The sequence below is a fragment of the Eriocheir sinensis genome, chromosome 42 (assembly GCF_024679095.1).
Source record: "Eriocheir sinensis breed Jianghai 21 chromosome 42, ASM2467909v1, whole genome shotgun sequence".
Classification (NCBI taxonomy): domain Eukaryota; kingdom Metazoa; phylum Arthropoda; class Malacostraca; order Decapoda; family Varunidae; genus Eriocheir; species Eriocheir sinensis.
The window spans coordinates 5,815,671-5,830,791 of record NC_066550.1 but is presented as its reverse complement, the minus strand read 5'-3'; the positions used below and the strand labels follow the sequence as shown (position 1 = coordinate 5,830,791).

General features: G+C 53.7%; 3 protein-coding genes across 13 annotated transcripts in view; 1 reads left to right on the top strand and 2 right to left on the bottom strand.

The window, feature by feature from the left end:
• Positions 1 to 12,301, bottom strand: part of LOC127009863 (uncharacterized) — a 49,402-nt gene extending 37,101 nt beyond the window's left edge. For both annotated transcript variants that reach the window (XM_050883293.1, XM_050883292.1), the window contains exon 1: positions 10,751 to 12,301. In XM_050883293.1, the coding sequence (XP_050739250.1) occupies positions 11,049 to 11,717 (669 nt within the window). In that variant the 5' untranslated portion in view covers positions 11,718 to 12,301 and the 3' untranslated portion in view covers positions 10,751 to 11,048. The remainder of the gene's footprint in view (positions 1 to 10,750) is intronic.
• LOC127009860 (zinc finger protein OZF-like) overlaps positions 1 to 15,121 on the bottom strand; it is a 112,782-nt gene that overhangs the window by 61,666 nt on the left and 35,995 nt on the right. For 2 of the 10 annotated variants that reach the window (XM_050883288.1, XM_050883287.1), the window contains exon 1: positions 7,505 to 7,597. The exons of 1 other annotated variant lie outside the window; for it this stretch is intronic. The gene's annotated coding sequence lies outside the window, so the exon portion shown is untranslated. Of the gene's footprint in view, positions 1 to 7,504; positions 7,598 to 8,717; positions 8,739 to 8,785; positions 8,807 to 8,908; positions 8,930 to 9,149; positions 9,171 to 9,393; positions 9,415 to 9,581; positions 9,603 to 10,215; positions 10,249 to 15,121 lie in introns of those variants that run through there. 7 more of the 10 variants (XM_050883282.1, XM_050883283.1, XM_050883284.1 and 4 more) reach the window with 7 other exon arrangements.
• The window catches only part of LOC127009861 (uncharacterized), a 100,404-nt gene that overhangs the window by 61,234 nt on the left and 24,049 nt on the right, over positions 1 to 15,121 (top strand). The gene's annotated exons all lie outside the window — the stretch shown is intronic.

Here is a 15,121-nt window from a genome sequence, read left to right as displayed (position 1 = left end):
GGCCAACCCACCCATCTAGACTCCGACCACATAAACACGTGGATCGAGTAACAACAAAGACACACACACACACACACACACACACACACACACAGCAGACTAATCAATCAAGTCATCATGAACCATGGCAGATGTTTCTCACAAACAAAAATGGCTTTGCCATTTCCTAGTGTGTGTTTGAACTTATTTGGTGAGTGGTTCATACAAACCAAACATACCCAATGGCAAGAAGAGAGCAGTGCTAAAGACGACTGCTCCCTTCTTGCCAAGAGCTAGGTAGGTTTGGTTCATGTGAGCCACTCACCAAATACATTCTAACACACTCAAGAAATGGTGAAGTCGTTTCTGTTTTTCATAAACAATTGCAATGGTTCCTAAAGAGTCTTGTGTGTGCAAGTGTGTTTGATTTCATTCGATCCATGTGTTTATGTGGTTGAGTCAAGATGGGTGGGTTGGCCGCGCACGTGCAGCGGTGACAATGAGAACTGGCATGGAGGAACCACAGGCATGCCACACCCACAACTGTTTCTTCCTTCCATTTAAGGAGGGCGGCTACAGGGTATTTTCGAGGAATAAATTTAAAATCAGATAAGTAGAGGTTTTTAGCTCAAAAGGCCCTTGAAAGGGTAAATTGCCGTGTGGTGGAGTTTGTTTTTGTAAAATTAAAACCCCTCCCCGCTGGAGACCATTTTTAAATGTCCCGTGCTGTTGCATCATAGCCAGACACAAGCGTCAACATATGCAGTATCATTCAATGCTTGTATATACGTAAAATTGCATTACAATATTTTTTTCTCAGTAAATTTTGCCACTTGTGATCCTCATATTACGCACAGCCTGCTGGGCTGGGAGAAGGAAGGCAGCAGTGAGCCGCTCAGCACTGCAGTGCCTTGCACGACACAAACGAACGAGGAGCGTTGCAATTTTCCCTCCACTCTAGCCAAAAAAAGGTCCCTACAAATGATTTTACAAGCGCAAGGCAACCAGAAAAAGCTACAAACACTGTTCAAGAGACAGAATTGCCCAGTATGGTCATGCAGGAACAGCTTGACCTTCTGACACACTCACCTTTAATTGATTAAAAAAATTTTATAAAGGGGGACCAGATTCTTTATCATTCTCCAGTAAGTCAACAAGGTACACACAATAATATGTGAAAATTTCATGCCAATCAGATAAATACAAATGGCAAAACAGAGAGAAATGGAAAAAAAATCTTTAGGAGCCAATATCTCGAAAAGTAGTTTTTTACACTTCACAAAATTTCACAAAATCGGTAAAACGTCTGACGACTTTTGTTAGGTATCATTTAAAACTACAAGACAATTTTTGCCCGCAATAAAATTTTTAAAAATGTCAAAAGAAAACGGGACACAGAGTGGAGAAAATTCTAAGTGACAAGAAATTGTAATTTTATTTTTTCGAAGATAAAACAAAAAATAAAAAAAAATTCTAGCTGGGAAATGTAGATAGGTAAACAAAGTTTCTATGACATTTTTTTCAAAGAGATTAACTGAAAAAAAGGTCTGTGAAAAAAAAAAAAAAAAAAAAAAAAAAAACTTTGTTTGAGTCTCTCCTAAACTTCACCCGAATTTAATTAAATTTACAGAATATCATACCTTTACACCTACAAACAACATACTAATATTTCAAAGCTACTGGACGTACCATATGCGAAGGAGGACCCCCCGTAGCCGCCCCCTTTAACTGCAGCAACAAGTCCATAACTTGGGTAATACCAGCACTAGCCGCGACAGCCCTTACTCTAGCAGACAACGCCATGTTGATACAGGGCAAGTGCTTTGTTTACGTTGTAGATGTGGATACGGGCAACCGACCTTGGCCGTGTGTCACACACCCGGAAAAGTTGGATTTGCCGGTTGCCCTTGGTGGCGCCAACGCGGTGGGAAGAAAAAGCACTGTGTGACACCAGCTTACGGATAACCGTGAACTCGCTCCCGGTTGGGCATACAGGCGTTGCCCGTAGCCCCAACGGTTGGACGAAAACGGCCATTGTGACACCGTCTTAACCCTTAGATTGTGGCAATCGTATATATAAGTGTGCTACCACACGCCCCACCCATACGGGGATCATATATATAATCATCACACTCTTCGCTCCCTAGGTTTCAAATATACTGCTGCCAGTTCTTGACTCAAAAGAATGGTGGAGGCATCTGGCATCCGTACACACTCTCATTCGTCTCAGCGCGCACCCTACTGAAGGCCACAATCATTTTCCACTTTTGTTCGGAATACATCTGGCATGTCTCGTGAACCGTCAAGCAGTTCCTCTGCTCCGGGCAGAAGTAGAGTGCGGGCGAATCAAGGTGACAGTGACTCTGATGACTGCTACATGGTAGTGACATTGACGAAGGAAGGAGAGAGAGAGAGAGAGAGAGAGAGAGAGAGAGAGAGAGAGAGAGAGAGTGTGGGGTGCTTCCGCTCAACGGGTCATGGCCAAGAGAAAATGCGCAATATTTTCAGCTGTCATAACTTTTTTATTATTATTAGGAGAGAAGTTTTATTACACCACCATATATACTAGATGAATATACAATTACTGCAAAGAAGAGAGACACCATTTCCACCTCCTTTAAATGTCTAAATTTTGCCCCGTGCACAGCATCCAGAGAATTATCTCGCCACCCGTACTCTAAGGGTTAAGGCAGTGAAGCCGCTGATAGGGTAAGTGTCAGCGATGACGTTATCGGACTCCTAGCGAATCACAAGTGTTTTCAGAACTGTCAGCCAATCGTAAGGCAGCCCCTTCAACTGCGACTTCAAAACAACCCATTCTCTCTCTCTCTCTCTCTCTTGCCATAGCCACACTGTTTGGAGGAAAACGTCCAGAGCGATACTACCTTTAAAGGTAGTGTGCGTGATGCCGAGAGTAAGTAGATGTGACCCGTACGTGTCAAAGCAGCGTGACACTCGGGGTGATAATGTGCGAAAGTTGGGATGGTAAGAATTTAGGACTAACTGCGAAACTCGTGGATTGCGAAACTCGAGAGGGTACTGTAGTCAGGTGCCTTCAACGTCCTGAGCATGCTGTATCTAGCTGGGCTGAGGTGGCAAAGAGAGGCAAGAAAGTGAAAAAGAATCTCCTAGTTGTAAAAGCTTCAACCTAGGAAAAGAAGGCAACATATATGAAGGATGAAGTTTTCCTAGGCATTGAATGGCATTCAAGTTAACTGATTCGAGATTCACAAATGGAGGTAATATTGTCATGAACTTTGACAATGAGAACACAAGGGATGAGGCAGCTCAAAAATTGGGGTCTGTTGAGCAAATTAGTACCAAGAGTGTTTGAAAAATGAAACAAAAGATCATGATATGCAATGTGCATAAAGAGAAGACCAAGGAAAAAATAAAGGAGACCATCTTGGAACGCAATGAGTTCTTACACACAATTCAGGGTGTGGAGAATAAAACTGAGCTGAATTTTAGTAAGCCTGCAGCTTGTGTTATGATGCACTACATTATGAGGTGCGACCCAACTGTGAGCAGTGGCATAGCTGGGGGGGGGGGGGGCAAAGGGGGTCATCTTTTCCTGAGCACAGCATCTGGGGGCTCCAAACTCATGTTACATAATTACAAATCATGACAAGTTAAAATTAGACTGGGGAATATACAGAGTTAGAGACAGATGCCATGCAATTATATGCTATCATTAACCATAGACTTCACAATCTCTTGACGGGAAACGGGGCGCGGGGCCGATTCGCAGGGGGCCGATTTTCAAAAATTTAAAATTTAAATATTTTCAAAACCAAAGCAGCTAGCGACCTGAAACTAAAACAGGCACCTCCCTTAGGCATATATGAGTCTCCATGAGCAGCGGTATCAAAAAATTCAAAGTCGTTCCCTAATAAAATCCCGATTAATTGTTTTTTATATAAGTATAACAAAACTTAAAAAGGCTATAAAATCCTCAGATTTTACGCTAGATGCACAAACATCACCAAATGCAGAGATAATCACTTATATTTTCAGAATCAATAGCAATATTTAGCATATCTTATAAGTTTTTGCCCGAAATAGCTACTTATTTTTTTTCTATTTAGTGCAATTTTTTACGTAAGTTTTTAACATCTAATAAATCACTTAATTTTCACATTAGAAACTTAATACTTGAGGAAAGCATGCAGAAACATCTTAATTTTACTCAACAAAAGCAAAATATTCATTTTTCTATATACAATCACAACTTATTTTGGTTGAATTCCGATGTCACTATTGCCGCAGCACGTCTTGCCGGCTATCTGGCCCTCGTCCCTGAACAATCACTTTAGCCTTTTGGCCTATGACTTGTGGGCCCCGGTCAGTTTCCTGGACTTGTACACGTCCCTGTTCCTCACCGTCTCCTTCCTGCCCTCCTCGATACTGCTCCTCTTCCTGCCGGTCGGCTGCTTCAAGGCCTTGTTCTTCCTCGCTTCTGAGGTCACGTCCTTGGAGAAATTAGCACCGAAACAGTTGAAGAGGGACCTGCTGATGTGCGGCAAGATGGTGTTGGCCAGGTTGTGCCCCTCCTGGCACCTGTACCCCTGCAAGGTCGGGTCTGAGGCCGCCAGGAACTCCAGGAGGTGCCTGAACCCGTCCCTGTGGCGCATGGCAAGGAGAGGAACCTCAACCTGCGCTCCTTCTTGTCCTCCCTGCATCAGGAGTCCCACAGCGACATCCCGAAGGACGCCATGTGGGCCATTGGGAGAGATGGCCGCTTCAGGACCGCCTGCCCGTCTCCAGCTCTCCCTGTCGACCAGCTCGACCAGGGCGTCGAACATCACAGAGGGCGGGTCGCCCCTCTCGAGCTCCACGGTAATCTTCACCTCCTCCTGCTGGGCAAGCTCCTGCTTGCAGCACTCGGCCACAGAGGAGTTGGCCTGGACCTTCCTGGCCAGGTAGCCGGCGTAGTTGCCGACGCGCAGGGAGCAACTCCGTCGGCGGGTCCGGCTGGTCGTCGGCCAGCTCCTGGCAAGCTGGGCCAAGATCACCTGTCGTCCTCCTTCTCCTCTGCCTTGGCCCGGTCCAGGTCGGCCTGCACGTCCCTGGGGAAGAACCCGACGAGCTTCAGCAAATGCAGGCGCTGGGCCAACCTGTTGCTCACCATGAAGTTCTGCACACAACACTGAGTCACTGCACTGATGGCGTAGTACGGCTCCTCCACAGTTTACTCCCCGGGTCGCGGCGTCCTCATATCTTGTGTCTCCTCCGTCACTTCCACTCGATCCACTGCCTTCTGTGTCTTCTTGTATCGTCCTCTGGATCCTTGCAGTTGTGGGGAAGGGTACAGAGACGATGAATAACTGTAGGTCCTTTACTTGGAGAGTAACAGAGGCAGGACAGCGATAATCCTTTACAGAGGGGAAGTGCCCAGCTGACTGCGTGCCTAAGGCGAGTTAGGCGACGCGGGAACTGAGCTGAGTTGCCATGTAGGCACTAACTAAACGTACATTTCTTGTTTCCTAATACGTAAAACTGTGGACTTCACTATCCTACAGTTATCATTCATTTTACGTAAAGATTTCAACCTAAAGTTACGCAAATTTGCCATTTTTTACACAACGTTTTCAAAGTGCACGCATGGTGCTATTTTATATAAGTTACCTTGAATCCTCGACCAAATCACTCTAGAGACACTCCTGCCTGCTTGTATGCACTAAAACTTGAAGATTTCGTCCTGTTTCCACTTAAATTCGGAGTAAGAACGCAGAGTGTGTTTGAGTTGTCGCAGTGAAAGTCGTCATAACAATCGGCCCCTTACGCGAAGCCAGCGCGCCAAGACTGAAGAGATTTCCCGTCAACTAGTTGTGAAGTCTATGCATTAACAGAGATATGGCCATCTTGAGGCCAAGTGCACTGCTAAGAACAACAGAGAGGACCCAAAGTGTTACAAATGCTCTGGCAATCATAAATCAAAGGATTGTCCATGGCTGAGAAGAAATGCATAAATTGTGTGAGGTACAAGAAGCCTGAAATCTATCACTCAGTGAATGACCAGCGTGGTGTAGTTTTTCAGAATGAAATTGAGAAAATACATCACATAACCGATCATGGCTATTAACTGGTGTTTGTACTCGAACATAAATTGTGTAATAAATGTTCAGTGAGTTGGAAATAATCATTGGATATTTAATTGTGATACTATAAAGAAAACATCAGACATGAAAACTGAACTGATGCCAAGTTTATTAATACGACATCAGTAGGCTATTCAGGAAGTAAAGTAAGACTCATTAACTCATTATGATGTTTGCGAATAGGTGCATAGAGGATTATTATTGAGGCTAACATTGCAATCGTTGACGTGTCATGCCCCGGGATTTTCTTTTTCTATTTCCTCTATTTCCCAACACGTCCTCTGCGTGTATCGAAATCCACGAGAAATTAATCAAGATCAGGGTATTCGTTGGCTGCCTGGGACTGAACCCGCAACCAGCGTGACGGGAGAGCCACTCCTTACCGAGTCGGCCAAAGAGGTACCCCACTGGCTAAGTGGGTCATGGGAGGCTCGTTCATCAGGAATATTCGCCAAACAACAGACGGTCTCGCAGAGCGCTGCACTAGCAGTGGAGTGGGGCCTGCAACCTCATCAACGGTAAACATTCATCCACCAGAGCGAGACAGGTGCAAATGTAAAATTTGCCAGGTTAGGTTAGTTTCAGTTTAGCCAATAAAGGACGAGTGGGTTGGTGGGTTCCTTATGTAATGCCCCAGGGTTTCACGGGGGGTTCTGAACTATTTTTGGCTGTACATAGAAGTTAATGAAGTGAACATTGAAAGATTAAGGCTTAATAAATTCACTCCCACATGGCTGAGTGTGACTAGTAGGCCACCACCCCAAAGATCTGCTGATCGAACAACAGCTCGATGGGGAGAAAAGGAATGAAATACACTTGACTCTATGACCAACATTCAATCACGTCGGGTGAAAAATGAAAGGAAATCTAGAGGTAACGTGGACACTTATGGAAGGAGGAGGGCGTGAGACTAGTTTTCCTGAGTGCCGTTCCGGCCAACCCACCGTAACCTTAAAACTAATGGGTCATTGAAAAGAGAAGACAATAATATAATTAAGGGTTTACTATGATGAATTAAAAATGAAGTAATATTAGCACAAAATATTAATAGCCTTGGAGGGCCTAGGGTCCACTCACAACATGGTGAGAAAAAAAAAATTGAAGCTTACACTAAATTACCTTGGAGGCCCTTAGGAACCGCTTACAAGGTCATGAACAAATGATTACAAACAGATGATTAATTGGGAAAGGGAAGGGGTTTGGAAGAAGTGTGTGTGTGTGTGTGTTGTGGACAAGACAGGTGACGCCAGCCAGTCACAAACGGGCCTGGTCGAGTGACGGACAGGAGATGACTGTTATTAATAAATAACACACTGGATGCAGAAGTATACATGAGAACATTAACACAAGGAGTGGGGGGGGGATCCAAACATTCACTAATGATTAAGGGGGGGGGGGGACGAGCAGTGCAACGTCCTTCTTACCTGATCTTGCGACGAACGGGAGATGACTGTCCGAGATTCCGAGAGGAGGCCGTGCTGAAGGCGGTTGAAAATTGGGGCGTCTGAATGCGTGAGCTAGGAGGGAGGAAAGAAATGTTAAAATAAAATCTCTTGGGAACAACTAAGTAGGTAACAAGGCCGGAAGGAGGGGAAGGTTCTCAAATTAATTATTAATTATTCTGGTGAGCAAAGTTTTGTAAAAAGGAGAAATTTAAGTCACTAAAGACGCCACAAAAAACGAAGGCGTTGCAGACACGTGTCCAGACAGTGTCTGGAAGAAGGGTTAGGGGGGGGAGGTAGGGGAACAGGGGGATTAGTTTCCAAGCACTACACTTGGACCCTCAAGTGACACAAAAAAATCTAAGGGGTGACCCCAGAGAATGCAAAAAACAGCCATTTTCCAGTACATTTTTTCTCAAAAGCTCTGGTGATATTTATAATAGTAGAAATGAAAATGGTGAAATAATTATTGATAATAATTAAATATAAACAAATGAGGTCCTTGGGTACATGTGAGGCAAAGGACTTGGCTTTAGGTGCAAATTTCCTTGTACTCTGAGCCCCAAAACACTGCCCTGCACAGTCAGCCGTGTGACAACCTCCAGGCCTTTGTGTGCGTGTGTCTGGCCTGAGGACGTCCACTGGTGTGTTTCAGAGGCAGAAAATCAGCGAAGGTCCCGAGGGAACAAGGGGAGTGTAGGGAGGCAGAGGTGTGGCACTCAACCCTTCAAGGAACACCTGCGGGTCACTTGCCCTTCAGGGGTCAAAGGGCGAGTGCCCCTCATGCTCGGGCCCTCCCCTCCCTCCCCCCGCACACTCACCCTGGTCAAAGGGCAAGTGTCCCTCATGCCCGGGCTCTCTCCTCCACCCCCCCACACACTCACCCTGGTCAAAGGGCGAGTGTCTCTCATGCCCAGGCCCTCCCCTCTACCCCCCCCCGCACACTCACCCTGGTCAAAAGGCGAGTGTCCCTCATGCCCGGGCCCTCCCCTCCACCCCCCCCGCACACTCACCCTGGTCAAAAGGCGAGTGTCCCTCATGCCTGGGCCCTCCCTCCACCCCCCACACCTCACCCCTGGTCAAAGGGCGAGTGTCCCTCATGGCCGGGCCCTCCCTCCACCCCCTGCACACTCACCCTGGTCAAAGGGCGAGTGTCCCTCATGCCAGGGCCCTCCCCTCCACCCCCCACACTCACCCTGGTCAAAGGGCGAGTGTCCCTCATGCCCGGGCCCTCCCCTTCTTCCTCCCCCCCCGCACACTCACCCTGGTCAAAGGGCGAGTGTCCCTCATGCCCGGGCCCTCCCCTCCACCCCCCCACACACGCACCCTGGTCAAAGGCGAGTGTCCCTCATGCCCGGGCCCTCCCTCCACCCCCCACACACTCACCCTGGTCAAAGGGCGAGTGTCCCTCATGCCCGGGCCCTCCCTCCACCCCCACACACTCACCCTGGTCAAAGGGCGAGTGTCCCTCATGCCAGGGCCCTCCCCTCCACCCCCCCACACTCACCTGGTCAAAGGGCGAGTGTCCCTCATGCCCGGCCCTCCCTCCACCCCCCACACACACTCACCCTGGTCAAAGGGCGAGTGTCCCTCATGCCCGGCCCTCCCTCCACCCCCACACACTCACCCTGGTCAAAGGGCGAGTGTCCCTCATGCCCGGGCCCTCCCCTCCACCCCCCCACACACTCACCCTGGTCAAAGGGCGAGTGTCCCTCATGCCCGGCCCTCCCTCCACCCCCCGCACACTCACCTGGTCAAAGGCAGTGTCGGATCCCTCATGCCCGGGCCCTCTCCACCCCCCCCACACTCACTCTGGTCAAAGGTCGAGTGTCCTCATGCCTGGGCCCTCCCTCCACCCCCCACACACTCACCCTGGTCAAAGGGCGAGTGTCCCTCATGCCCGGGCCCTCCCCTCCACCCCCCCCCGCACACTCACCCTGGTCAAAGGGCGAGTGTCCCTCATGCCTGGGCCCCCTCCCTCCACCCCCACACTCACCCTGGTCACAGGGCGAGTGTCCCTCAGGCCCGGGCCCTCCCCGCCTCCCCCCCCCCCACTCACCCTGGTCAAAGGGCGAGTGTCCCTCATGCCCGGGCCCTCCCCTCCACCCCCCCACACACTCACCCTGGTCAAAGGGCGAGTGTCGGATCCCTCATGCCCGGGCCCTCCTCTCCACCCCCCCCCACACACTCACCCTGGTCAAAGGTCGAGTGTCCCTCATGCCCGGGCCCTCCCCTCCACCCCTCAGCACCTCCCCGCCACCCACACACTCACCCAGGGCGCCGCGAGACACACCATCCACTCCGGGGGCCCACCAGCAGGCTTGGATCTCTCTCTCTCTTGCTGTACAGGTGACCCGTTGGAGAGTCAGGCCTTCGTATCGGCACACCCTGTAAAAATAAAACAACACATTAAGCAGTATCCATTACAAATCTTCCAATTCCCTATTTCTTGCACACCACATCTTTTCCAGAAAACTCTTCATGGCTTCTATAATTCTATCATTTGCTTCATCACTCAGTCCCAGCAGCAGCAGCATCCATTCCCTCTTTGTCCTTGCAATCCTCCCATTCACATTCCACTCAGTGCCACCCTCATCATCTCCGTCCTTTCTCTCCGGTACCTCCCACACACCAATATCACATGCACGACAATTTCATCCACATTCCACACCCCTGTCACACATCTGACACACTTTGCTGCGGGACTCAGACCCCCCGCTTGATCTTGATCTTGATGTCACAGGCTACTTGGAATTACTCCCTGGCAGTGTTGCCACCTCGAAAAAAAAAAAAAAATTGTACCGCATGTTGCACTGAAAAAGTACCATTCATACCACTAAATCTTAAAAATGTACCACAAAATGTACCACTTTCTATTAAATGAAAATATTGTTACGCCACCCCCCCTACCACACACCATCCACGGGCAGGCAGGTGGCGTGATCCTCACCAGAACCACACGGGCACCAGTCACTCACAGCGGCCCACACTGAACACCGAGAGGAGGAGGGAACGAGGCAGGGCACAAAGGATACACGTTCAACACTAAGTTCTAGTTTAATGACAGGTTCCTCACACAGTACAGAGTACAGCAACTTTCAAGGCACAGAACAGTTAGTTAATCAGGCACAGTACAGGGGCACGGCAGACACGCACACCGGATGCACACAGCTCGCGAGCGGAGCAGCTCCCCCTCTCTCAAGCCCAGACACGCGTCTTCTCAACTACCACTCCTCAGCCACCCTTGCTCCCCCACTGCTCGACTCAGCACTTCCTGCCCGGCGGCCCGGCGGCCCCGGGCCCCCTCCTGTCTCTCTTGTCCCAACAAGTAGAGTTGCACCATGCTGAGGTAACATTGCATCATGCTACAAGTTCATCACATTACACATACAATCATTCACATACAGCACATTCGTAACACTATCTCCTCCTTCAAAAGGCAGTCGACCCGGCTGCCCCAACATTCAACAAACAAAACATGAAATTAATCAAACTAATCAGTCCCCTGGGACATCACTAAAGTCTCTTAACCATCCCGGCCGACGCCTCGCCGAGGGCGCCGCTGGGATGCGGGCGGCGGCAGGCAGGCGGTGGCACCCAGAGCCGCGTCGTCGGCCCCAGGTACTTGCTCAGGGTCGTCACTGACATCTGCCGCTTCGCCCGCACCGCCCATGTTCTCGTTCGCCCCGTGGTCAACCTCTGACACGTCCTCGTCGCTGCTGCTGGGGCCTACGTCCTCTCCTTCCTCACCGTGGCCCCAGGAGTAGCGCCCTGGACCGTGGTAACGCCACAGCCGGTCCACGTGGACAACAGACGGGCGCTTTCGTCCCCGTCGAATCCGGTAGGTGACGTCAGAGAGGGCTGCCACCACCGTGTACGGCCCCTCCCAGGGGCTCTGTAGCTTCGGCGAGAGCCCTCGTTTACGGCGGGGGTTATGCAGCCACACTCTGTCACCCACGGAGTACCTCACGTCCCTCATGCGCCGGTCGTATGTCTCCTTCATGGCCTGGCCTGCCACCTTGAGCTTGCCCCGTACGCGTCGGTGCACCTCAGCCAGGCTTTCCTGCAGTGCCGCTGCGAAGCCAGAGGTGACGGTGGGCAAGCTCACGTCGGGAGGCCGCCCCGTGGCCAAATCCACCGGTAGCCTGAGCTCCCGGCCGAGCATTGAACACAGAAAAATACATGCAATACACATAAATCAGTCTGTCCTCCACCACGTCCTCCACAGTCTCTTCTCGCGCCCCCAAGGGGCTCCGCCTGTCAGCCACGCCGTCGACCAGCCGCCAGTCCTCAGTGGGCTCTTCCACGCCATCCACTCCACGTGACGCTCGGGACAGTCGACACCGGCTCCTGGCCTCCACCCTCGGGGCAAGGTGCCCTCGCTCAGCCGTGACTACCTCCCCACGCAGCCATGCTCGAAAACCTCCTGGAAGCAAAGGGCACCATTCCGGTCACCCTCTCCAGCTCCCGTCCGAGGCCACCACGAGCCTTACTGGCCTGCGTCAGGTAGTCGAGGCCCAGCAAGCACGGCTCGTCTCGATCGGCGACGTCCATCGGCCGGCGCTCCACAGCGCTGCCTACGCCGATACGAGCCTCCACTGGCCCCTCCAGCAGCACACACTACCCCGGGTCAGGCCGCGCCGAGCACTCCTCAGCCCCCGGTGTCCACTGTCACGCGTCGTGGCTACAACCGCTAAGCCTCCCACTGGCAACACGCTGGTCGGGCGGCGGCAGCTTACTCAAGGCGGGGCCCGAGGGCGGGAGACGGCTGGAAGTCGACTCCCTCCAGCCCGTCCGCGCTTCCCGCCCGCGCCGCGCGTCCCTGGACCTGGGACAGGCACTCAAGCGGTGGCCTGACTGGCCACAGTCCTTACAGCGGCTGGGGCGTCGGGGCTCAGCCGGTCGAGGGAACGCGTCCTTCGCTCCCCCAGGCACCGACTGCACCTATGCCCCCTCTTGCCACAGCCCCCGCACGAGCCACGGAGACCCTCCGGGCTCGCGTTCATCGACGCTGCCTTCATCTTCACCTTCGCCATCCGGCCCCGGAAGTCATGGCAGGGCGGGGCGGCCGCTTCTAGGCCGCTGGTCATCGTCAAGGCCCCGAACTCCAAGGCCCTCGTCAGCGCGTCGTCGGTCCACGGCAGGGGGTGAGAGTCCTCGCCAGTCTCGTCCCTCAGCGCCCGGCAGTCCTCACAGAAGCGCTGTGTGCCGTCCTTCTTCATATCCAGGACGACTGCTGAGGGCCACGGACAGTCTGTCCGCTCCATCACCCCCTGCGCCGCCAGCTCGTTGACGGCGCGCTGCAATTCCTCCCGCCTGACCGGCACGACACGTCGGGGCGGGCTCCTGGTGGGCACACTATTTCCCGTGTTGATGCCATGCTTCACCAACCCCGTGCGGCCCAGATCCAAGTCACCCCTGCTAAACACGTCCGCGTACTGGGCCAGGGTGTGGCGCATTTTCGTCTGCGCCTCCGTCAGGTGAGCGGCGCTCCGGTGCGCCGAATCCTCCAGGAAGTCGGGCAGCGGCCTCACAGCGGCCGACTCCGCACTCCCCGACGCCTCCTCTTGTTGTTCCACCTCTTCACAGGTGCCCAGCTTGGCACCAGCGGGTACTTTCCGAGCCTCGTCGGAGGAGTTAGCCACCAGCACCGTGACTGACTCCTCCCCCGCTCCTTCGAGACTCCGTCCGGCTGCCACACCATCAGGCAGCTGCAGGCCCTCCGTGGACTCCACCGTGCCTTCCGCTGGCATCGCATCCGACCGGCAACACAGGACCCTGGCCTTCGTCCCCGGGGCAAGGTGCAGTCGCTCCGCCGCGACTACCTCTGCACAGCCGACCTTCGGGAGCAAAGGCGCCTGTCCGCGCAGCCTCCAGCTCCCGTCCAAGGTCGGCACAGGCCTCGTCCTGCGGCAGGTAGTCGAGGCCCAGCACGCACGGCTCGTCTCGATCGGCGACGTCCATCGGCCGGCGCTCCACAGCGCTGCCTACGCCGATACGAGCCTCCACTGGGCCCTCAGACTGCACGCAGTGCCCCGTGACGCCACACAGCCTCTGTGGCGCGTCCTGGAGTCGTGTAGCGGCCGGCATGTCAGGCCGCCCCAAGGTCCTCTCGGCGCTCCCCACCAAGCGGCCGGGCCCGTCCACTGAGCCCCGTAGCGCTGTCGTCAGCAGCAGCGCCTTCTCATCCTCGCCCCAGCCCTGGGCAGCAGCTGGCATCTTGAACTGGGCCTCCCATGCCAACTTCCCGTCGTGCTCCGCTGGCTTAAGCCTCCCTGAGCTCCGGGAGGATGAGGGGCTGCAGCGGGGAGCGGGCGGACCACGTGGGCTGCAAGCCGGCCGGCATGGCGGAGAGGGAGGCGGTGAGAGAGGCAACGAGGCAGGGTTAATGGCTCCGACTCCAGCACCAGCTGGACCCAAAGGAGCGGCTTCGACGGCTCCCCAGCCTCCTGCAGCCTCCACCGGCTCCGCCACGACGCCACCAGGCTTCAGGGGCCCTTGCCAGGGGCCCCACGCGGAGCCCCGCCAGTCCGCCACCCGTGCACCCGCCGCCAGCACACGTGACCCTTCTTGTTCCTCCCCGCACCACGTTGCCACCTCTCGCTGCTGCCATGGGAGAGAGAGCGGACTACGTGACCTGCGAGCCGGCTGGCATGGAGGAGAGGGAGGGGGTGAGGGAGGCAACGAGGCGGGGGCTCCCCAACCTCCTGCGGCAGCTACTGGTTCCGCCACGACGCTACCAGGCTCCAGGAGTCCTTGCCAGGGGCCCCAGATAGGCCCCTGCAGGACCGCCGCCCCGGCGCTTCCTGCCAGAACTGAGCCTTCTTCCTCCGCGTGCGACGGTGCCACCTCTCGCAGCTGCGTCTCCGCCTCCCTCAGGCCTCGGACCTCGCCTTCCTGGGTCCGCACCTCCTCCAGCCGTTCACTCCTCGTGCTGTCGCAGCCCTGGTCGGTGTACTGCTGGGTTTCCAGCTTCTGCGACGAGAAACAGCTCTGGAGGATATCGGCAAGATGGCGGGCCTCCTCGTCTGCCCTCTCTTCTGCCCTCCGAGCCTGCTCGCGAGCCCTCTCTTCTGCCCTCTGAGCCTGCTCGCGTGCCCTCTCGTCTGCCCTCTCTTCTGCCCTCTGAGCCTGCTCGCGAGCCCTCTCTTCTGCCCTCTGAGCCTGCTCGCGTGCCCTCTCGTCTGCCCTCTCTTCTGCCCTCCGAGCCTGCTCGCGTGCCCTCTCGTCTGCCCTCTGATCCAAATCCTGCCTCATACTGGCCAGCATGGCAGCGAACAATTCCATCTGGCCCGGCTTCACATCACCCGGGTCAGCCTCGGCCTTGCCCGTCTCCTCACCCTCACGGCGACCATTGGGGGACGCCATGACGACTCGGCGCGCTTCACTGTTCACTTATCCCACTCCTTTGACACCAAGTGTTACGCCACCCCCCCTACCACACACCATCCACGGGCAGGCAGGTGGCGTGATCCTCACCAGAACAACCACACGGGCACCAGTCACTCACAGCGGCCCACACTGAACACCGAGAGGAGGAGGGAACGAGGCAGGGCACAAAGGATACACGTTCAACACTAAGTTCTAGTTTAATGACAG